Source organism: Lepidochelys kempii, chromosome 1, assembly GCF_965140285.1.
Source record: "Lepidochelys kempii isolate rLepKem1 chromosome 1, rLepKem1.hap1, whole genome shotgun sequence".
Lineage (NCBI taxonomy): Eukaryota > Metazoa > Chordata > Testudines > Cheloniidae > Lepidochelys > Lepidochelys kempii.
Window position 1 is genome coordinate 221,896,338 of NC_136380.1, and position 24,720 is coordinate 221,921,057.

The window sequence follows — 24,720 nt, forward strand, 5'->3', positions numbered from 1 at the left end:
CAGTTCTTTATTTGTGATTTTCAACATGATCCTGCACACCCTTTGTCAAGAACATGGGAGGTATCTGAATTGATTTTATGAATGTTACATGTACTTCTGTGGGTTTGGTAGTTCTTGGGTTGCTTCCTAAAGGAAAACTAAGGGTTAAGTCAGTCTTCGGTGTTTTTTTGATTGGAGGAACCAAAGTCAATGGCTGTATATGGACCCAATCACTGATACTTAAATGACAATACAGGTGTCAATTCCCATTGGGAATTAGCATTTAAATACCTTTGAGGATATGGGCTTTGGAAACTGTTAAAAGGGCACCCCTGATGCACAGAGGGGGAGAGGGAGGGTCTGCAGAGAAGCAACCTATAACCCAGTCCCCAGAAGTGGGAGGGTTCCAGGGGTAAGACAAGCCTATTTAAGGTTATGTCTACACTGGAGACCTTACAGCGGCACAGCTATACCACTGCGACTGCACCACTGTAAGGTTTCCTGCGTAGCCGCTCTATGCCGATGGGAGAGAATTCTCTCTTCAGCATAATTAAACCACCCCCAATAAGCAGCGGTACCTGTGTTGGTGGGAAAGAGTCTCCCGACAAGATAATGTTGTCCACACCGGCGCTTCTGTTGGTGAAACTTATGTTGGTTGGGGGCATGTGTTTTTTCACACCCGACTGACAAAAGTGATAGCGTACACATAGCCTAAGTCTTGAGAGAAATGCTAAAATTTAGGTAAGACTACTGTGCATGAAGACCTTTGTTGTTTTAATCTTTTTCTCTCTGATTGTCATGTTCCTATGAATGAATAAACAATATTTTGTTTTGAAGACACTGTCCTGTATCACAGTATTTTCATATTGATCACAACTCCAGAAGGGAAGGCAATAGCAGTGGGCAAACACAGCTGGACCTGTTGAGGAAATATGGATGGTAAATAGGGGTGAGTTAACCTGGAGACCAAGTCTAAGAGTGAGGAGAATTGCAGGATTCCACCCTGAGAGAAGAGCAGGACAGGGCTAGTCACTTGAACAGGGACCCGTGGAGAGACTGCAGTACAACGCAAAGGTACAACTCACCCTGAATCATTACAAGCATACTCAAATGAAAGGAACTTAATTATGCAAGTTAATACCTTTCACTTCAGTAGGACAAGCTGCATAAATAAGGATTACTTACATGTGTGATTATTTGTAGGATCCAGCCTCTAAACAGCTTATATGAGTTTACTGGTTAGCATATTATATTTATCCCCTTATAAAATCCACAAACATTCACACTGCAACTTAGATTGTAAGCTCTTTGGGCCAAGGCCATCTTTTTGTTCTGTGTTTGTACAGCTCCTAGCACAATGGGGGTCACTGGAATACAAATAAATAAATAAGCTATTTAAGTGAGAAATATTACTGTAACTCATAGGGCTAGTCATTTGCAGTAGAATTTGTACATGAATCATGAATTTGGCAGGGATTTTGTTTTGGAGTGTATTGACTATATTTGCTGTTATTTGTGTATAGTTTTATTAAAATTGTGACTAAAAAAGTATTTTATTAAAAAAATATATGAATAAATAATGGGTCCAGACATGGATTTGCCACAAACCTCATATATTGGCCAATATGTAGCTGCACTACCCCAGGGGCAGACTAGGAAGCAAGGAATCCCTATAAGGCTTCAGGTTTCCCCCTGTTCTCTGAGGGAACGTACCCTGCGTTGGCTATATACCTTGTGCAGCATACTTTCCCCAGGGAACCAGTGCTGATGCTCTGGCAAGCATGATGGGATGGGGTCAGACTCAGTGCTCCATGTACTTCTTGCCCCTTCCCCCACACATGCATGGGTGATATGGGCAGCTGGCACAGCATTCTAAGGGGGCACCTTCCGTCCCATTCTGCCCTCTGCAGACAAGCAGGATGGGCCACAATCTGACCTTAAAAGACCAGAGCTGGCAGCCTTCTTTGCTATGGCCATTGGCTTGAACAAGGCCCATAAAGTGGCAAAGAAGGTATCTGAGCCCAGGCAGTGTCAGAAGAGAGATCATCAGACCAAACGCACCAAATTCATCAGAGACAAGATTTTCCAAAGTCAGTAGGCTCACGGCTTGTGAGGGTTTCTTTCTATGGGGTTATTAAAACTTTCCAATGATAAAAGTAATCTGAAATTCATAAAGCAAAGGGTTGCTATTCACATCTGTGCCAAGAGAAAGTGAAAAGAGCTCAACAATGTCCTGGCAGCTGGAAGGGAGGCAGCTGCCAAGAAGCAGGGAGCTGCACAATGCTCTGTGACTTAAAATGTTTTCAAAAAGAAAAAACAATGTTAACGGCTATGCCCGATATGAGTACCTGTCCTGTGCTAGTCTCCTTGATTTAAGCTCAACAGAGCAGAGGTTGAAATAGTCCAAGGTAGACCGATGATTGTGCTTTGCAGTGTGATGACAGGCTGAGATTATTTAGCCAACGTAAGAAATGGTAGAGATACGCTCCTTCCTCCTATTACAGGCTGAATGCCTTGAACCCTCACTGAAAATAAACGGAGTTGAGGGAGCACAATATCTGGCAGGTGGCATCAAGGGCCTGATCCAACACCCACTGCAGTCAAGCTGGACTCTCGTTGCCTTCAGTGGGCATCTGTCAGATCATACCCCAAGATCCTCACAGGACTGGGCCCTAACAGAGGACATCACAGAGGTACATACACCTCTCAGAGCTCACTGGCACACGCCCACTGGCAGCCAACCAGCTCTCCCTGACGGGGTTGAGGAAGATAGGGTTGTGATCCTGCCTCCTACCCAGGCCCATTGAGGTGGCTACTGTAACTAACACCATGCAGTCCCTGGCCTCCGGTGAGCACAAGGACTGCTAGTGTAACTACCACAGTGGGGAAGAGGGTACAAACAGAGGAAGGCTACTTTCATGTCCTCAAAACTCTGTCACAATCTGGATCTTAAGCATAATATAGTCAAATTGAGGAACTCACATATTCCCAGGGCCATCCAGTCAAGCAGTGTTATCGCACTTCACGGTTCAGGGTATAACAGAAAGGGAATAAGAAAAAAAACAACCCACCTTCCCCCACCTCTGAACCATTTAGGAACCAGCCAGTCCTTGAGGAGAGGTTTCAGAGTAACAGCCGTGTTAGTCTGTATTCGCAAAAAGAAAAGGAGTACTTGTGGCACCTTAGAGGTTAGTCTCTAAGGTGCCACAAGTACTCCTTTTCTCCTTGAGGAGAGATATTTAACTGGGTGGACTTCTGGTCTAATCCTGTCTCTGATTGGCCCATGATGCCGGTCTCCATTGTCTACTTGATAAATGTTCAAACAAGCACCTTTGTGCTTCCTCCCATGTTGCCCCTCATGCTTGGGAGGAGCTCTCCATAAACATCCACAGAGCTACCTCCTCCTCCTCCTTCAAACACCTCTTCTACCAAGATGCCTATAATAAAACCTGACAACGTTTAGGCTGGTGCTATGCTGAGATGACTGCCTGTCATGCTGACCAATATTATCTCATTGTTTCTTTGTGCTCCTCCCTGTATCCATCTGTTGTCTCTGTCTTACGATTACATTGTACATTTTTGGGGGCAATGACTATTTTGCTCTGTGTTTGTACAGCACAATGGGGTCCTGGTTTATGATGAGGGTTCCCAGGCACTACCACAAGACAAATAATGACATAAAGAATCACTTATACTTGTAAATATCTGACTTCATACACGAATACATCAAGGCTTTTTTTAAAAAAAGAAAATTAGCTTAGTATACTACATTCTTTCTAAAGCTAAGCATTTGCAACTATACTCACTAAATAACATTGCAGATTATAAAGAAAACCACAGTACCTAATTTTAAGAATAAGTACTGGCTAGAAATGTGTGTGTGCTGGATGGTGGTGGTAGGATGTATTAGGATGTATGTGTTGAGGAGGGATGTTTACAGGTGACCTCACGTAAATACCGAGGGCCTGGACTCTTCTCTCACTTACACTGGTGTAAAAACAGTATTACTCCATTGACTGTAATGGGAGTGCTCTTGCTTTACTCTGTTGTAGACCAAGAGGAGAAACAAACTAGGTTTTGTTATATCACATCTCGATCTTGGCATAATTTACACCTGATTCATATATATCCAGAAATAGTTAAGGGCCAAATCCCCCCATTTGCCGTACATGGGCACAGGCTGGTTGTGGGTGCAGGAAGAGGTTGAAAGAAGCAGATCATGATTCATGTGTATCATATAAAAGGGTACCGAGAGGTAAGCAGCTGAATAGAAGGTGCAGGTTCTCAGCACCATTCAGGACCAAGCACTAAGTAAACAAAGCAAGAGAAGAAACTGCAGAAAGTGTATCGACTGTCATGGCAAATTTACTACAAACAGTATCCTGAAGGCTGCATTAAAAATGTTTATTCAGTTCCCATATATTCGAACCAGACATCTGTGATGCACTTCTGTCTATTATATTGGTTTGGCAACAAGACATAGAATAACTGGTAATTAAATACCAAAGATGCATGTTCGTCGTAACACTTTGTTGCCAAGTTATTCAACTTATAAATAGATCAGATTTGAAGAAGAAGAAGAAGGCTTATAACTGTGTACAATCAAGTGTGGGCTACCTGGAATGTGAATAAAGTAATGTGTGACATGTTTGGGAGAGAATTTCATAGAGTTTTAGGAGCAAAGTTAAAAAGACAAAGCAAAGACACTGTAGCCACTGAGTCACCTAGCTGGGAAGACTATTCAATTTTTTCATTGCTATGTCCCAATCTAGCCCATCTGTTGTTTCACATCTTTCTCTCTGTCTCTCTCACACATTCATATTTGCAATGTTAGCCCTCCCAGTCATACAACTGCCTACTGAATGAAAATCACCATTGTGCAGATGCCTACTGCAAGTCCCATGTCCCACGTAAGCCCTCAAAATAAGTCTATTCTAAGCGGGTGTTGATAAACAGTTCAGTCAGCAACAAATTTTGCCTGCGGTTATACCATGGAAAACCCAGATTAACTGCATAGATTTCACTGGAGTTATTTCAGATTTACAGCAGTGTAAATGAGAGCAGAATTAAGCTTGGTGGATATGGAGATTATTTCTAGTGTTCTGCTGTTACAACATGTGTGAGAGAGACTCCTTTTCATTACAGCATTGTTAAAATAACAATAATATTTTCCCCTGTGATGAAATGGCAACTTCAAAGTGCTTGAGCCCAACATGAATGAACAATTCTGCAGAATGCTCCTGGGTGATTTGCTGGAGACTGCACAGTAAGTCAGCATGGCAGAGTCAGGAACAGAACCCAGCTCTCTGACTCCAGAAAGTACAGTAACAATCCATTCCAGTCAACACACCCAGCTACGTGTACTACCAAATGAAGCCATCTGGGAGCCTGCAAAGGCTCCTGGCAAAGAGTAACCCCCTTCAGAACAATCAGCCAAGAGACTGGAAAGCAATTGTACAGAAGTGACAAGAGGAGGATAAAAACAATCCTGGGATCTCTGCTAAATACTAACACACTCCAGTGTGACGCAGGAAAAGGAGAAGCATATTAGAAGGGCAAGTATAAGCAGCCCATTAGTGCTGTGAACAGAAGAGTTGCTCTGTCCATAGCAAAAAGCACAAAAATGATTCCTAAGCAAGTGGGCTCAGCAGCTCAGTACAGAGGAGGAGAAGGGAGGTTGTGCAAAGATTTCCTTCCTTAGTAGCTTGTTGTGTCCCTGGATTCAAATACCAAACAGTGTAAAGAGGTTGAGTTCAGTGTAGTATGTAGCAAAAACTGGCCCCGACTCTCTCAAAATTTAGCCCAAGTTCACTGGCTTTGATGTACCTTTCCATTAATCTGGCACCCCAGCAGGTTTGTAACTACACCCTACCCCTAAAGGCTGTCTCTAACTTGCATCTAGGTGCCCGTGCCCACAGGATGCAAGTTTCCCACCCTGAAACACCATTTGTGTGGTGGGTTTTGCAGGGAAGAGGGCTCAGATCTAGCAGAGCCATCTTTGTGCCTGATACAGGTCTCCTGCACCAGGTGTATTCCAAGGAGGGGCTGGTCAGGTGCTTTGCAGCCCTTGTGCTCCATAGAATTCATGGCCTCTACTCACAGGACAACAATCAGTCTGGCCCCTTTTACTTATAAATAGAACTGGTTAAAATGCAGAAAGAGAAGAGCATAAGTGCTGGAACTAGGGGTTCTGCCACAACCCCTGGCTTCACATGGTTTCCATCATATACAGGGTTTACAGTTTGGTTCAATGGCTCTCAACACCCCCCTGTACAAATTGTTCCAGCACCGCTGGAGAAGAGCCACTTAATGGAGCTTCCTTAGTTAAGGATTTGTATGAAACCTGCCATACTTGCTGTCTCTTCCTTTGAAATCAGAGGTCTGTAGTTTAACTGGAGACGGTCAAGGATCAGCCCAATCTGTGCTTAAATTGCCACCAGCAGTGGAATAAACTTCCTTAGAAGCTAAGTCCTAAAATGCATTTATGCTGCCTTATCTCCCCAGTCCCTTGGCTGTGCTGCAAAAGTAACTAATATTTAAACCTTAATAATAACAAAATATTGACGGGGAGAAAGAGTCCAGTTCATAGACCCTCACGTGAATTAATGTACAGAACACAGAAAAAATTGCAATGGAGAAAAAAAATACAGAGTTTCAGTGTTACAATATAAAATACGTATAAAATGATCCATTGATGGAAACTAAAGCAATAGACTGAAGGTAGAACAATGGCACCTTTTCAGTTGTAAGGATGATAATCTTTCCCTACTTCAATAGGAGCACTGTGAGTAAAAGTTAATTATTGTTTGTGAATTGAATAGTTTACAATGGTAAAAGAAGATCATACGAAGAGCTACTAGATACAACATGAATGTAGTGTACAGTGACGTAGAGATGATAAAGTGGCCACACAAAATAATAGCGATATTTACACTTTGATATTTTTAAAGGAAATAAATCCCTGATCTCAATTTGCAGATTGGTCTGTGAGGCTACTGGCCCACAGAAGCTCTGCACACACATGCAGTAGTGAAGGATCTATCCTTTATTTCTAACAGGATATTTTCCTATTATTAGCAGCCATGCAATGTCTGAGCTGTCTGAAGCCAATGATGGGGCACACATAAGATCGTGTGGGGCCACTCAGAGTAGAACCAACAATCTTAACATCCAGAAATATCTCTAGCTCCCCCTTTCCTACTCTTCCTCAGCTGGAGGTGGGACAGCTAAATCCTTGTTTGCAAACAAATCAAAAACCAACCGCCAGGCTGAAAAGATTCTTACCTACTGAGTCCATGAAGGTTGCCTGGGGAGGGAGAAACTACTTCACCTTTCGGTTGCAGTAATTCTCATTTCCCCAGCAAAGAAAGCCCTGTATAAGGAGTATAAGAAGTTAATTTAGATCATGCTTTGAGCAGGGGGTTGGACTAGATGACCTCCTGAGGTCCCTTCCAACCCTGATATTCTATGATGAGTTTCCTTCTCCTCCTACACTCAGCTGTACAGTCCCCAATAACAGAGCCTTATTTTTCCTTCTTTTTAGTATTTTATAGTGAATAAGCCTTTCCTTTGGACTGGGGGACATATCATGTAGTGTTTTTCTACCTACTTGCTCTCACATTTCCTGTTAGTTGCTTTTCCTGGCCCACTTTCCCTTCTGCTTCATTGGTGTGCAACGTACCTGGGCTTTGCACACTCACTAAATGAGAGATCCGTGAAATCTGTACTACTTTGCCACTTATGCCTCTTTTCTGAGGCCACTTATACCCAGCCTTATACCATCATTTACGTCAGCTAAACCCCCAAAGCCATATATGAAACCCACGTGCTGATTTCTCTTTTCATAACATTACGAAAAATTCAGGGCAAAGTGAAGATTCATGAGCCATTTCAAATTCAATATTTATCCTCTTCATACTGTAAATCTTGCTGCAAGTGTAAAGTTAGCTCAATGTATTGGTTTCTTTCATAGGACACTGTAAGCAGCATTTGTTGTAAGAGGCATTTATTGCCAAACAAGATACCATCTAGTGGCTAACATAGAGATTTGTTGTTCTCCAGAATAAGAAGAATAAAAGTGCTTTAGAAACAGGAAATATTAATGTCTGGCATGATAGGGCTACTCAAAGTTTTACCCAATGTTGCCAAATGTCATAATTTATCAAGTCTCATAATATATGGTGTTTTTAAAGTCCCAGCTCCTAGCGTCTTGTGAGAACATGAGAATACCAGCTTTTATTTTTTTTTTAAAAGTAACTTTCTTGTCCTTGTAGTTTCAGAGAAAAGCTCGAAAATGTGACCTGAGTGCACCATAAAGGCTCAAAAACCAGAAGGGACAGGAAAAGAACCTAAAATTAGCAGGATTTTTTGTTTGGTTGGTTGGGTTTGTTGTTTGTTTTTTGAAATCTCATGGGTTTTAAGCGAATCTCATGACTTTTGAAAGGCTGGCAGTGGCCATACTGATTACCAGAGCTGCCCCAATCCTAGCTGTTTCTTCTGTTGTCACAGTTCTTTGATGAAAGTATGACATGACAACAAAATGTACTTACTCAGCAGTGCAGCACCAGTTTTCCATTAAAGATTCAAGGACAATTTCATGGGCCAAATCCAGACCCACTCTTATAAGGGAGCATGGGGTGTGTTACATGGGAGTATGCTGTGCATTAGCATCTTTGTCTATGTATGCTGAATCCACACTGCACTGAGCATATTCCAAAGGAGGGCAAGCCAGAGCAGAGGATGGCACAAATAGGCAGCAACCCTGCAATTGCAGTAACACTCATGAAGTTGCTGTGGAGAGAGAAAGGGGAAGCAGTATGGGTCCATGAGGTTTACCATAGAAAATAATTCTTTTAACTTTGCAGTCAGGAGTGCCCAGGGGAATTGCTGGGAATCTGAAGAGTCTTTCCCACATCTCTCTCCAGCGGGAGAAAAACTCCCCCCGACAGGTCTGTTTTTCTCCAGGGTTGATAGTGCAATTGTGGAATGCGCTGCAAGGGTTGTTTGATGCTGTTAAAGTTCCTCCAGAGCTGATAGACACCTCTCAAATCTGCCTCCTCACACCCTAGCAGAGATCCAGTGCCTCTTCAACATTATTCCCCAGGATTGCCTGGGGCACATGGTCAGGGAGGCTAAGTTTGGGATTTTCAAAAATAGTTATGTGATTTGGGAACACAAGTCCCGTTGACTTTCAATGGACTTGTGCTACTAAGTCATTTAGACCCAGAGGCGCAAAGGTATTTAGGGACCTAACTCCCACTGAAATCAATGGGAGTTAGGCACCTAAATCCTTCTGAGGATCTGAGCTTGGTTGCTTTTTAAAATCACACCCAAGAAGTACAAACTGTTGATGGTACTGAGGGCACCCTTCTGCATAGGAAAAATGCCTATCAGCAAGCAGAGGTCTGCTTTTATCTCACCATTGAAACACAGGCCAATAGCTTTCAAATTCCATCTGGCCTGCAAGGTGAAGCCCAATAAATAACACTGAGTTTCTGCAAAGAAAAACAGACAACCACTTCCTACAGGACAGGTGGAGTTCTGGAAATAAACGATTATATGTAAAAGTTTGCTGTTTTATCTCACTCCAGAGCCAAGTGCCTGTGCCCAGGTGAATACATGAGGCCAAATGCCACATGGATTTACACATCATGTGCAAATCCCTCTGGGTATCAAAGAAGTGCAAAGTTTAGCCCTATGGCTAGAAGCTCTAGAGGAGGAGAGCTCTGCACTGGGAAAAAAGCGGGGAAAGGGAGAAAGAAGAAAATATTGCCATATGAAGCCTCATTTGCATAGGTTACCTACCCACAATTCCTCTAGCGACACTTGGGAAGTCAGCATAACTAAACATGAACTTGGATTTTTGGGAGTAGTGATCTCAGAGAGGCGTGAGAGAGGAAAGAGCCCTTACTTTGTGGCAAAGAGATAATTTCCAAGTCGCTATATGGCTCAAGAATCCTAAGTACAGCTGGGTGAATTTTTTCAGATGAAAACTTTATTCACCAAAAGATGCTATTTTGGCAGTCCTGAAACTATCTGCAAATTTGGCCGGATTCGTTCTGAGTGGGAAAATCTTTTTCTAGGCCAGCAAAAATGTATAAAAAATACACTTGTTTTCTAAGTGGAGAAACAGCCTAAGGTCTATTGACAGCCTAGAATGGCTCTTAATAGCTGATTACTCACAATTTTCCTCCTCAAAAATGCAAATTTTTCCTTTGGATTAAAAAAAAAAGAAGACAACATATATGAAAGACAAAATATGAATTCTGGTGCATAAATTTAAGGACCCAAGTCTGAACATTTTGCCGTAATACCTAAATAAGAAAATGAGGTCTGCAAAGTGCTTGTATCCTAGAGGTAGGGTTCAATTCAATTAGGTTTGTGTTTAGATTGTCTATTTCATATGTATACATGTACCCAGAGATTGGGTGTTGCTCACCTTTTACAAATTCAGTTTCAGATATATCTGTATTGTGCATTCCCTTAAAGCCCTTTCTCTGAAACAAACCTGTTGCAGATTAGAAATGTATAACACCTACCATGTTCTCTTTTGCTGGACCCCTCTGTTCATTGATTTACAATAAACTGCACTTTCACTGTCCCCCCAAGGGCGTGCACAAGGCCAGAGCAGAATGCTTTCACTGTTTGTAATATAGACGCGAATGGATCTGTAAGTTAATGTTTCAATGGTCCACTTTTTATTTCTTTTTCCTTTAAGAAAATGAAAATGTTCTACATAAGCCAAATTCAATGATTGGTTATGCAATTAGCTATCTCCCAGGACATTTGACCTCAAAAATGGACCTGGCCTGTGCCAAGAATGAGTGTAGCAAAAATGCAATCCCTAGCAGTGGTTCCAGCTACAAGTATGCGTCACTTGGAAACTGGGAGCATTCCAAGGGCTAAAAGTGAGTTAACTAGAGGATAAAGGTGTTTCATGTTCTTTGCATATCGCATTAATCCAGCAGTTGAAGAGTTAACTGTCTCCCAGCCTAGGCATCTGGGATTTGGTGGGGTATTGAGTTGCTGTGTACCTATTACTTGGGAACTGAAAGGAAATAGGGAAAAGAAATACATAGTTGCAACTGGTGTTCTGGGCTATACCTGAATTTAATTAGTGTAATTAACATTGTGTTTGTAGTTTTTTTTTCCATCAACATATTTCAAACAGTTGTTAATATATATGCATTACAGGTTCAAATCAGTCAAAACAGGTTTTGCATATAAAGCAAAATTAATATAACTGCCACCATCCATCAAAGATTGGGATACAAACATGTTAAACTACATGGTATTAGCACAAACATAAAACAAATTTTGAACCTGGAAGTCCAATCAAGTTGAAGCCAAAACGCCAAAATGAATATAAATCACAACCCCATGAAACTACCCTATTTCTCTGCCTGAGGTGATAGTCTGCAAAATTTACCAAGCCCGTTCATGAAAAGCCACATTATTCATTTCACTCCCACTAACAATAGCTCCTTCTTCCACTAGGAATAAACATTCATGCCTAAAACTTGAACTCAAATCCCTGTATAGTACAACTGTACAAAAAATGATGTCTAGTAAAAGTAAAAAGAAGACTGCAGAGAAAAAAGGAGCAGTTGCCCTGTGTCTATATGTTGTAACCTGGAACATAAAACCCACATTTATTTTAGTCATAGTGGACAGTGAAACTCACACTCAAGAAAAGTATGGAAGATAAAAGTTAGGAGTATCTTCTCCATGAGAACAAAGAACCAATTGCACATGTCCAAACCCTTTATTTTGTTCTCAAAGTTTAAAACCGCAGAATTTCTATGAAATCACCGCAGTGATGTGAAAGAGCACTCTGCGTACTGACAAAACCAAATCTCAAATTAAGATGTAGCATAAGCAGTGGAACCGCAAAGAATGTACATTAGCTCTAATTCTGGTATAGCTTTAAAATTTCCATGACCAGCAACCATTTATCTTTTTAAACCTGCACAACCTTTATTCAGGTCATGTTGGCAGCTGTCATCATGTTTTGTACTGTGAGAGCTTATCCATACAATACTGGAACCTGGAAAGGGAGATTTTTGAAGGCACAAATGGAAGTAGGATGCCTAACTCCCATTGACTTTCAATAAGAATGATGGGGCTAACTGTAATTTGTACCTTCGAAACATCTCTCCCATAACAAGTAGTAATTCTGTTCCTGTTATCAGTTGTATGAGTAAACTTTTGAAAGTGAGATACAGTATTTTAACATCAGGGTAAAGTAATAAATGTGTTTTACACAGCAATAGGAATCATTAATATTAATGAAATTAATGGCACAGAGCCTTACTCGCTCTGGTGAACAATTACTCAAGTGAGCATACCAACTGGCTTCAATGGGATTACCTGAGTAAGTGCTTCCTCATATTGATAAGGGTGGAACAATCTATCCCACAGCTGGAGCTGAACTATCTTATTCGTAGTGAATAATTTACTTGACAAATGACTACCCCATTTTTTCTGTTCACACATTATCCACAAATAGACTGGGTTTAACCTATTCATTTTTTATTGGACAAACATTTTATATGAACATACTTCAAAGCTAGAGGTCATAGGTGAACCTTTCTCTTAGTTTGGCATTTGAGGTGGTATGACTGGTCACCTACATCAGGAAAAGCTGGTCCAATAAAGAGAAACATTTGGCAATTTTTTAAAAGATTTTTTGCCAAAACTTTTTTTAAATTCAAAATTCCACTGAAATGTTAAGATTCAGAACATGTTGATCAGCTCAAATCCCATTAAATTGTTTCTGCTCCCTGACTGGATGACTGAAACTTTCCATAAATAGGAAGAGGGAAATTAAAGTAATTTCATAGATTCTGCAGTCAGAAGGGATCATGCTGATCATCTAGTCTGTCCTCCTTTCTAACACAGGCCACAGAACTTCCCCCAAATAATTCTTAGAGCAGATTTTTTAGAATAAAACATCCAATCTTGAATTAAAAATGGTCAGTGAGGGAGAATCCACTTTGGTAACTTGCTCCAATGTTAATACTTAATTTCACAACTACCAGACAAACACTTCTGGGTTAAACTTCATGGGAACACATTCTCCTGATTATTCACCAAAATTTCACTTTCAGTGAACATTCTTACCAAAAAAAGTTCACTCATATGAATGTGCAAATACTTCTCTTTTCTTTGAATAAATTTGTGCAAACACTTTTATGAAGTACTGTGTTTCTCCAGGACTAGATATAATGGAAAATGAGAGGTGTAGTGATGGGCTGATGTATTCTACTTGTTATACATTATTACTAGATCTAAGAGAAAAGGATACTAAGCATTAAGATAATTTATTGCCATTCCTGAGAATAGCAAACAAAGGACCAGAATCCTTAGCTGGTGCAAATCAATGGAACCACGCTGATTTCTGCCAGTTGAGAATCTGCCCCCACATTATTTTCATCAAAGCTATTACCTTATGAGGTCAATAGGCTGATACTTGTAAAATGCTCCATATCTTGCCCATTCTCGATACAGCAACTAAATTAAAAGAAACACAGAAAATTAACTTAAAACAACTGTTTGCAAGTTTTTTTTAATGTGAACTTGAACTATTGTACCTATCTGATCAGTTTTATATGGTTACAATTACTATGCTAAAAAATTTTTGCATCAGGATTCCATTATCACTTGGTGTTCCTGGATCTCAGGCTACGGAAAAGCATCTCATGTGCTTGACAACGATCCTTTATTTAGTGGTTCACACATCTGAGCAAAGTTCACATAAAGTAACTAAAAGCAGGAGCAAAGAAATCATCAGAAATTTTAAAATAGGGACTGGCTCCAACTCCCATTGAAGTCAAATGAGTAGGATTGGGCCCTAATTATTATCAATGGGATTTTCAAAAGCACTCAGTATTTATCTAATCCTGCTCCCAGTGAAACCAATCGTATTACCCACCCTCCCACCCCCATTTGACTTCACTATGAGTAGAGTTAGGCCCACTTTGAGCGCTTTTGAAAATGCCATCCTAACTGTTTCTTTAGAAAAAACTATATGGTGAATGTTATTGCAATGTTCACACTGCGGCATTTGATTTTTTAAGTTCAAAGGAAAAGAAGCCGTGGGGAGGAGACATGGATTTGAACTGAACCTTCTGCATGGCAGCCCAACTTAGAAGAGCACAGATGCATCTAGAAGAGGGATGTGGTAGTTATTGGATATGCTCAGTAACCATCTCTGAAGCTGCACAGAATGTTTCCATTGAAGATAAGCAGTTTTACAGGTTCCAAACCCTCACGATCTGAAAGCTGAGAGCTCATCAGAACTCAGGGAGTGAAAAGTTAGAAATGAGGTAGTTGGAGACAACCCTCTGACCTCCCCAAGTGATTGATGCATGACCAAGAGAGGTGTGTGCTGTGAAGGATGTGTCCTAATACTTGTACCAATTTGTGTCTGGGGAGTGCGGATGCCTGCGCTTGTTGGAAGCTGAGGAGACAGTCACCTATTGGCTTGGGCATTATAATTGCTTTTGTCTGGGATGATCGTTCTCATTTCGCTGAGAAGATTCTGAAAGGGTTGGAGGGAAACTGAGAGGCGACATTCTCCTCAGACGCTGGAGAATCCAAGTGAACCTTTTGAGGCCACACTCTAGAATCTGAGAAATTGTCTTCACAAGAAGATCAGAGAGGAATGTATCTGTATGTGTGTCTTGTTGAAATCTTTCACTGAAATATGTGTAGGCTTAGCAGAGTTTGATCTCTACATTTATTTTATAATTTCAACAGATACTATCGATGTTTAATTTTAAACATTTTTTTTATTTTTATCTATTTAAATTTTTCACTGTTGGGATAAATTATGAGGGGTGCCAGGCTGTAATAACAATGGACATTGAGATTCAAAAAGTTAAAGGTTTATAACTATTAAAACAGAAACTGTCAATATTACAGGTTAAAATATACAAAATAAATATCCTTAAATCAAACTCCAGTAGGTTCTCAAGCAGCATTTTTCTTACTGTGCCTATCTGTCAATTTTGTTTATTATCAAAAGAAATATTTTTTCATTGGTTTACATGTGAAATTGACATTTACTGACATTTAGTTACAAAAATCTAATCTTTCCTAGCCTAAATATATTAACCTATGTAATACATGTAACAGCAGCAAAGTGGGGAAGCCTGGATAAAGAAGAACAACAATAGGCTTACTGGCTTTAGTTTAAACATTTATTCAGAAACATGCTAAATATTATTTGTAATGTTTATGTGTATTAAATATTTGTTTTGTTTATTAAGAAACTGCTTCACTTTTTGAAGCTGAGTATTCTTATTAACAGTTGCATTTTGGATTCTTGCGCTAAGATTTAAATCTGTTTAACACCCTGCTGGCCTGTGCCTAAGAGAGATTTAAGCCAAAGTACAGGGAAGAGGGAGAGTAATAGTTATACATAATATTACCTCTCCCCCTCCCCGCACTTTTGCCCATTGCATTATGTCATACTGCATTTACTACACCAGTGGAGCTGGGCAAAAATTTTGGATGAATAGTTAATTTGCCAATAAATGCAGTTTTGGTCAACCCAAAACTATTTGCAAATTTGACCCAATTAGTTTCATCTGGGAAAAACTTCTTCCAGGCCACCAAACTCTGTGTGTCTGTTCCTCCCTTTATAGCCTTTAGCCCAGTGATTAGGGTACTTGCCTGGGATATGGGAGACCCAGGTTTGAATCAGATCTCCCCCATCCCCAGTGAGCATCCTAATCACCAAGCTATAGGCTATTCTGGGGGCAGGATGCTCTCAGTCTGCCCTGTAGAACATTGTTCCACTTGGTCTAAATTACTTAAACGTTCAGGAGAGCGTAGACTTGAACTCAGATCTCACCCCTTACCAGACACATGCCCTAATCAAACTTTGTATAAATACTTAAATACTCACTGAGCCAAAGAGAGAGTGAGAATGACTCTATAGACTGCTTATCAAGGCACTCACTAGGGAGGTAGGAGATGTGGATTCAAATCCCTCCTTTGAAGCAGGCAGAGGGAAGATTACCAGAGCTTGCAAAGCCCTGAATGGTATTTTAAAACCTCAAAATAAATACAGCATTTGGGACTATTCCTATAAAATACTGTAGTCACAGGAGGCATGAACTTCAGTTTTGTAGAGGTCCTCCTTGGAGGCATGTGTAATGTAATTAATCCCTGTATTCACACTTTACAAACCATTGTAATAATCTCTCAATAAAATATTCCTTGTACGGTATCATTTGAAAACCAATAACTTGCTGGTCAATAATATCATGGTGAAATGTATGTAGCAACATTATATGTAAAGTTATGGACATAGGCTGAAAACATGACTGAAGTGTGTTTTCCAGACAAGTCTGGGAAGTGGGTAAACCTGTTTCTCCAAGACAAAGGAAAGTTGATGTTTCTATAGAGGTGTCATCAAAGCTGATGGGCCATCACCTATCAAGTGGCCATTCTTTGGCAAGGAAGGGGAACAGGAACAAACAGATCTGCATCTTAGAAAAGAACAGCATAACACCTCTTCCCTACTAGACTCTATGTGTCCTGCTCTCAGCTAAAAAGAACTTTAACTAGGTGTCATACTCAGGAAAATGCTTTTTTAAGGAGGACTTAACTATAGAAGTGAGGGGCAAAAACACCCTAAGATCTCTCTCACCAGCCATCTCTCTCTTTTTACCTAAGACAATAAAAGAAACAGCTGTTGGATCTTGGGAGCAGATCCTGGCCCAAGAGCATGGTCAGCAATATACTGAAAACCTGGGGTAAGAATTTCACCTTGAACCAAGTTAAGTCTACTAAATTTAGTACTAGGAAGCGTTTTATCTTTATTTTTCTTGTAACTATTTTTGACTTTAATGCCTCATTATTTGTACTCACTTAAAACCTACCTCCTTTTAGTTAAATAAACGTATTTTATTCTTTAATCAAAACTAAACCAGTGCTGTGAATGGTTTGGGTAACTCCATCTAAGGTGGAAAGCTGTTGTATCTTGATCCCCTTAGAGAGGCAACAGACATAGTATATCTGGACTGTTCAGGGGAGAGCTAGACAGCGCAGAACACGCTTTTCTGGGGGAAAATCCAGGACTGGGAATGTGTTGGGGTCACCTGTCATGTGTTAACCAAGGCTGCTGGACACCAGAATGTGGCTGGTGTTTGCTAACAGACTTCTGGGGTCCGAGTTGCTGGATCAGGGCTGTGGGCATGCACAGACACACAGGCTGCGACCTGAATGCTATTTGTGAGGAGCCCAAGTTGGGAGCCACAGCAGCAAAGCATTGTGAGATACCCCAAGTTACAGGGCAGGTGGTGACACAGCTCCACACTGGGCTGGAGTGTCATTGCATGCCATGGATTCTAGACACAAGTTGCTTTCATTGGCTCAAGAACAGCAGGTTCACTATTCCAGCAGTAACAGGAGCCTATCATTCACTGAAGGAGGGGTAAAATGAAATGATAACAAGAGGTCTGGATTTTCAGAGTTCCTTGGCCATGAGATTCATGGTTTTCAGTAAAGCATATATTTAAGGAAATAGACAGCAGCTGGATGTTATGCCAGAAATTTCTTTTGCAGAGGATAGAAACATGAAGATGCAGCTGTAGATGATATATCTAACTGCACATTATTATATTATTTCCACAAAAAAGGAGTTTAAAATATACTTCCAGCTTTATGCTAAAAAGAGAGCATTCTTCATTTAAATTCCACTTGATGAGCCTATTTGTAGGCCATAGGTATCAGAGTTGAACCAGCTATTCAATGCCAGGCTGTGGTGTGCATGCACACATCCACACACACCCACACAAAATTAATGTACTCAACAATAATGATAAATGAAAGAGAGTTTAAAAAAAAATCTGAAATCCTGCTGATGACTCATGGAAAGCTGTGAAAAAGACTCGAGAAAATGCTGCTTATGTATCATGGGGCAAATTCTTCCCTGATGTAATTCAACTGACGTCAGTGGGATTACACCAGAGGTAAGTATGGCCCAACGTTTCTAGGTCAGAGGTGAAGTGATTGCCAAAGTAAATTCTAAATGGATAAAGTGGAGTGAATTACGTGCTGAGGAGTGGACTGGTGAGACAGGAAAAGGAGCTAGCAGGAAGGTGGAACATACAGCTGAGAGAGCAACTGCCTCCCCTTCTCCTCTACCTCTGAGGCTGCCACTCAAAGATCACATGTAGCAACTCCTCTCTCTGTGAGAGAGAGGGGAAGAATTCAGGCTTCACCAGAGGCTCCTAAGGGATAAAAATCAGACCACAAGGGAAGAGAAATTCAGGGAGAGAGGTTTCAGAGTAACAGCCGTGTTAGTCTGTCTTTGCAAAAAGAAAAGGAGTACTTGTGGCACCTTAGAGTGCTTTGTGGATAATATCCAGATGACCTTTCAAAAATCCTTTGCCAAAGTTCCTCACAAGAAGCTATTAAGGACACTAAGGCCTGGGCGTTACCTCAAACTGAGGTTGACCTAGCTACATCACTCAGTGAAAAATGTTGAGCCCTAAACACTGTAGTTAGGTCAAACTAACCCTGGGGCACATGCAGCAAGGTCAACAGAAGAATTCTTCCATTAACCTAGCTATCACTTCTCAGAGAAGTGGATTACTTACATCGACAAACAAACTCCTCCATCAGGGTAGGAAGTATCTATGCTATGAAGCTACTGTGACATAGCACCATAGCTATGTTGCTATAGCAACCATCATGCAGACATACCCTAAGAAGTTATGGTGTGGAAAACAAAGTTCTGCCGTAGACTAGAAACCAGCTATAGGGCAGAGGACATGGGGCGAGACTAAATGGTCAATGATCAACTTAGTAAAAAGTTAATAGTCTTTCAGGTGATATATTGGTAGCATAGTGTTTTCAGTATTATTTTTATCCAATATATCACCTGAAAGATTGTGTTTAATTGTGGTCACTTTTTTTTTTTAAATAGCAGAAATAGAAGGAGTCCAGAAATATATGGCAACACAGTTATGCAAAATTATTTTATGGAGAAGATAAATCCTGTTTATCCTCTCTCATGATATGTAAACAAAAGGACAGTCCAGGAAGCTTTAAAGCAACAATTTACAACTAATAAGAAAATATATTTTTTTACACACTGCATAAAAAGTGGAAGTCACTGCAGCAAGAAATCATTGAGGCTACGAGTTAAGTAGGATTCAAAAAAGGATTAGACAGTTATATGAGTAAAGGGAATGCCCACAGTTACATAGGATTTCTTTTTCTAAAAATTAACGATATGAGCACAGGCCAAAGACTCCCTGATGGATTAAGGAAGAAATATTCGCCCAAAATATTGTTCCATAATTGTCCACAAAAACAGGTTCTTCCAACTGCGTCTAAAATATCTGGTCCTGGCCACTCTCAGAGAGCAGGATTCTGAACTAGGTGGGCTACTAGTATGGCAATCAAAACTGTTTGTTTCTTGACAGAAAATTAGGTTTTCAACTAAAGGAAATATTTTGCAACATGTCTGCTTTCCATGAAAAATTTCAACTTTTTTAAAAAAAGGTTTTAGTTTTCAGCCAAAATCTGAAAAATTTCATTTCTCAGGACTGCCGTGGTGCCTTCTGAGTGGTGTAATAGTTCAGATGCCTCATGTTCCCTTTCTCTTCTATAGGCTGGGCTATCCAACAGGATATTTCCCAGGAAGTACAGTGGCTGTGGTATTTCCATGATGCACTGAAGCAGTTCAGCAAGACGTGAACAGGGTAATGCAGCACTGGAGATGCAGTCCGACCAGAGGACCTGACCCACAGAGGAAAACGGGGGCATGAGGCAACTGAAACTATAACTCCCACGAAGTATCAGAGAGGCATTTCCACTTAATATTTTCAGTTTTTGCCTGGATAAGTTTGGGAGTTTGATTTTTCATCAAAAAAGTCAAAATTCCACATGGGGACAAAACCTCATGTTCTGACCAGCTCTACTTCTACTGGCTTGGAAGCCTGCGCCTCTGCAGTGACTTCAGTGAGGCTTCTCATAGTTATAGGCTTTGATGCTCTAGTTCCAGGATGAGATTGTTAATTCCTTTGCGCTGAAAAATGTTGGCCTGTCTGTAAAGCAGCATGCACATCTATAGCAAGTGTATTAATAATACGTTTAATGGTAAATTATTGAACAATGGAGTTATGTCAATTACAAGAACTGGAACTCTATCTAGCCCAATAACTTTAAACCTTTGTAACTTTGTAATTACTTACCAATAGTTTGATCTATCAACTAGCCTCTTTGGGAACTAGCAACATATCAGGTTTTAAGTTTGTAACTTCCATCATTTTGTGCTGTTAGGAGCACAAAACAATTACATTTTTTTTAAATAAACCAAAAGCATGCAATTCTTTACATTTGCTGAATTAAAAGAGACACCATCAATTTGAAATCTGATCAGTTTAAAGAAATGAGTTCAAAGTAGGTTCAGATACTTTAACTGCCTGCTTTTTTTTTCTAATCATCATATTTTCCAGTTACTTTATGAGACTCAAACAAATAATAGGGGAACTGATTAATTAAGAACCATATCCTGAAATGTGGGTGAGTACAGTCCATCAGCAGTTGTAAAGGCATGCTCCCCTTGAAGTAAATGGAGTTACCCCAATGTACACCAGCTGAGGATCTGGCTCAATATGTTTCTGTTCTCAGATTTGTAGGACATTAGGAATGGATTTCAATGTGTGGGATCTAGCAGTAGGTGACTATTACTCTTATAGAGCACAATCCTACATAGCGCTTAGCACTTCCAAAGGGTAAGGAGTAATCTCAATGAGAGATGGGTGAAATTCTTCAACTAAAACTTTATTTTGGGAAAAAAATGCAGATTTGGTAACACCAAAACTTTTTGCAAATTTATGTCAGTTTTGCCAAATTGTTCGTACAGAAAAAACTCCAAAAAAATCAAAACATTTTGTTTTTCTGTTCAAAACAACTTTTGGGTTTGAAATTCCTTTTATTTAAAAAAAATGTTTTTTAAATGCTTCAAGTGAAACCAAGCTATTTTATTCAACACAAAACATTTTTTACTTTACAAATGTCCAAATATTTCCAAAAAAATCCGTTTTCCCTCCAACCCAGAAACAATTTTTCCCACTTTTCAAAATTATCGAAGAATTGGATAAACCAGTTATTTTTGCAGCTGTACTTTCAGCTCTTATTGGCTTCACTGGGAGCTGAAGGTGATCAGCATCTTATACTACTGATCCCATATTCATGTTTTCAATTGGAAAACTCACATTACCAATTCAAGATCCATTCCTGGTGAACATTCCACAATATTCATTTAAAGTTCATTGATTTTGTAAACTATCCAGCCTATAAGCACATTCACTGAAATAGTCAGAAGAACCCTAAATCAAACCCGAATAGTATTTAAACAGTGCCACAGAGAACAGATTTTAAAATATAAACAAATAATGGATGTCTTTCGAAAAAAAGTATGATCTAATTCAACCACAAGCTATGCCAAGAACTCAGATTAGATTATCATAAATGTCTTAAAAGCTATGAAATTGCAGGACTGCCCCACCAATGCAGGTAAAATTGTTAAGATTGAAATGTTACAAAACTCAGTTTAATCTGAAATACTTATGTGTGACTGTACAAAAATTATGGGAGTCCCCATAGAGCTTTGTGACATCATGTTTTACTTGTATTTCCACAGTTCCAGTTAACAGTGGTATTTTACACAGGGAAATCATAACACCTTTCAACGCATTTCTAATATCCTATGGATGTTATGTTGGATGAACTATATTTCGCAGATAGACTTTGCAACTCCTTGTAAATGAGAGGTGACATTTTTTAGCATAAAATAATAGTGCTGGCAATGAAGAGGCTACTGGTACCAACGGGTAGGAGCTTTAAAAAAGATCAGACCACTGATCCTACCCCTGAAGGCAAGCTACTACAGTGCTGCTTTGCAGTAGTTTCTTTACACATATTTCCCCTTAAGCAGGCACTTCACTGAAACCGGGAAATTCCTTTGCTCTTACGAGTAGTCTTCGGCAGAGTGTGTGCTGCACCAAATGCAGTTTTCTGGTTCTCAACAGGCAGTCACAAAAGCATTGTTTCACAGGGCATTTTCCCCATCGAGATCCCGAAGAGGGTTAATTAGGATTAACCTTTTACTTTATGAGCTGCTACATAAATCTTAATTACTATGACTTGCCGTATAAGGAAAAATACCTCAGACAAGCTCAGTTCACCATTTTTGGGGGTTATTCTACAGGCAATCAAATGGAAGCAGCATATAACTTAAAGGGGACAAAATAAGGGACAGAAAATAGCTCAAAAATGCCCCCCTTCCTTTTAAATCTGATCAGTGCTTTTCAGGAAATTAAACACTGAGACTATTAGATTCAGATAGAAAACAGATGATGTTATACATAGAAATACTACAGCAGATTATATGGCTACACAGCAGAAGACATATGTGAATAATCAATGCAGTATTTCTGGAAAGAACCTTTTATGTTTTTAATACTTAACACTTCATAACAGGGCCTAATAGGCAGGGTAAAAAGCAAGCAGCACAAAATGCAACTTAAAGGAGGACTATTTTTCCAGACGTTTATACTTTTAGACCCTCTTTTCCCCTTCACCACATTATCCAATTTGTCCTCGTAGCCTAACTGCTATTTTAGCATTCTTCTTGTAGCTGGCAGCTTTGTCTAGTTTTTAAGTGGGTAAACTCTGCAACTGCCTTTGGAGCGGATAGCAATTATACTCCATTCATTTAGCCAGAAGGGGCTACTGTAAGTGCAGCATAGACAATGTGATGATATAGAGAATCACTGGTTCTTGAACAAGAAGTAGTTATAAAAGATTATAAATTATAGATTGTAAATAAGAGAGACAAACAAACAGGCTTCTACACTGGTTTGACTCCCAACTTTCTCTCCTTTGTTTACCAAGGACCATACGCTGAATGAAACTGTACACAGCACACAGAGACATCTATCAGAGGGGTAGCCGTGTTAGTCTGGATCTGTAAAAGCAGCAAAGAGTCCTGTGGCACCTTATAGACTAATAGACATATTGGAGCATAAGCTTTTGTGGGTGAATACCCACTTCGTCAGATGCATGTAGTGGAAATTTCCAGAGGCAGGTATAAATATGCAAGCAAGAATCAGGTGAGGGATAACGAGGTTAGTTCAATCAGAGAGGATGAGGCCCTCTTCTAATGTTGAGGCATGAACACCAAGGGAGGAGAAACTGCTTTTGTAGTTGTCTAGCCATTCACAGTCTTTGTTTAATCCTGAGCTGATGGTGTCAAATTTGCAAATGAACTGAAGCTCAGCAGTTTCTCTTTGAAGTCTGGTCCTGAAGTTTTTTTACTGCAGGATGGCTACCTTTAAATCTGCTGTTGTGTGTCCAGGGAGGTTGAAGTGTTCTCCTACAGGTTTTTGTATATTGCCATTCCAAATATCTGATTTGTGTCCATTTATTCTTTTTCGTAGGGACTGTCCAGTTTGGCCAATGTACATAGCAGAAGGGCATTGCTGGCACATGATGGCATATATTACATTGGTGGATGTGCAGGTGAATGAACTGGTGATGGTGTGTCTGATCTGGTTAGGTCCTGTGATGGTGTCGCTGGTATAGATATGTTGGCAGAGTTGGCATCGAGGTTTGTTGCATGGATTGGTTCCTCAGTTAGAGTTACTATGGTGCGGTGCGTCGTTGCTGGTGAGAATATGCTTCAGGTTGGTGGGCTGTATGTGGGCGAGGACTGGCCTACCACCCAAGGCCTGTGAAAGTGAGGGATCATTGTCCAGGATGGGTTGTAGATCACCGATGATGCGTTGGAGAGGTTTTAGCTGAAGACTGTATGTGATGGCCCGTGGAGTTCTGTTGGTTTCTTTCTTGGGCTTCTCTCGCAGCAGGAGGATTCTGGTACAAGTCTAGTTCTGTTGTTCTTTTTCCTTATTTCCTCGTGCGGGTATCATAGTTTTGAGAATGCTTGGTGAAGATCTTGTAGGTGTTGGTCTCTGTCTGAGGGGTTGGAGCAAATGCGGTTGTACCTCAGCGCTTGGCTGCAGACAATGGATCGTGTGGAGTGTCCAGGATGGAAGCTGTAGACATGAAGGTAGGCATAGCGGTCAGTGGGTTTTTGGTATAGGGTGGTGTTAACATGACCGTCTCTTATTTGCACCGTGGTGTCTAGGAAGTGGACCTCCCATGTAGATTGGTCCAGGCTGAGGTTGATGGTGGGGTGGAAGCTGTTGAAATTGTGGTGGAATTCTTCCAGGGTTTCTTTTCCATGGGTCCAGAGGATGAAGATGTCATCAATGTAATGTAGGTAGAGAAAGGGCGTGAGTGGACGAGAGCTGAGGAAGCGTTGTTCCAGATCAGCCATAAAAACGTTGGCATATTGTGGGGCCATTGCAGGTGCCCATAGCAGTGCCACTGGTCTGGAGGTATATATTGTCACCAAATTTGAAATAATTGTGCATGAGGATAAAGTCACAGAGCTCAGCAACCAGTTGTGCTGTGGCATCATCAGGGATACTGTTCCTGACAGCTTGTATTCCATCTGTGTGTGGGATGTTTGTGTGGAGAGCCTCTACATCCATGGTGGCTAGGATGGTGTTTTCTGGAAGATCACCAATGCACTGTAGTTTTCTCAGGAAATCAGTGGTGTCACGGAAATAGCTGGGAGTGCTGGTGGCGTAGGGTCTGAGTAGAGAGTCCACATATCCGGACAGTCCTTCAGTGAGAGTGCCAATGCCT

The 24,720-nt window shown here is 40.4% G+C and overlaps 1 protein-coding gene and 1 pseudogene across 1 annotated transcript in view; one reads left to right on the forward strand and one right to left on the reverse strand.

Moving 5' to 3' along the window:
- Positions 1-24,720, reverse strand: part of ANO2 (anoctamin 2) — a 284,158-nt gene that overhangs the window by 163,646 nt on the left and 95,792 nt on the right. The window contains exon 10 of the mRNA XM_073314959.1: positions 13,427-13,491. Coding sequence (XP_073171060.1) covers positions 13,427-13,491 — 65 coding nt within the window. The remainder of the gene's footprint in view (positions 1-13,426; positions 13,492-24,720) is intronic.
- LOC140907798 (large ribosomal subunit protein eL36 pseudogene) lies at positions 912-2,275 on the forward strand (annotated as a pseudogene).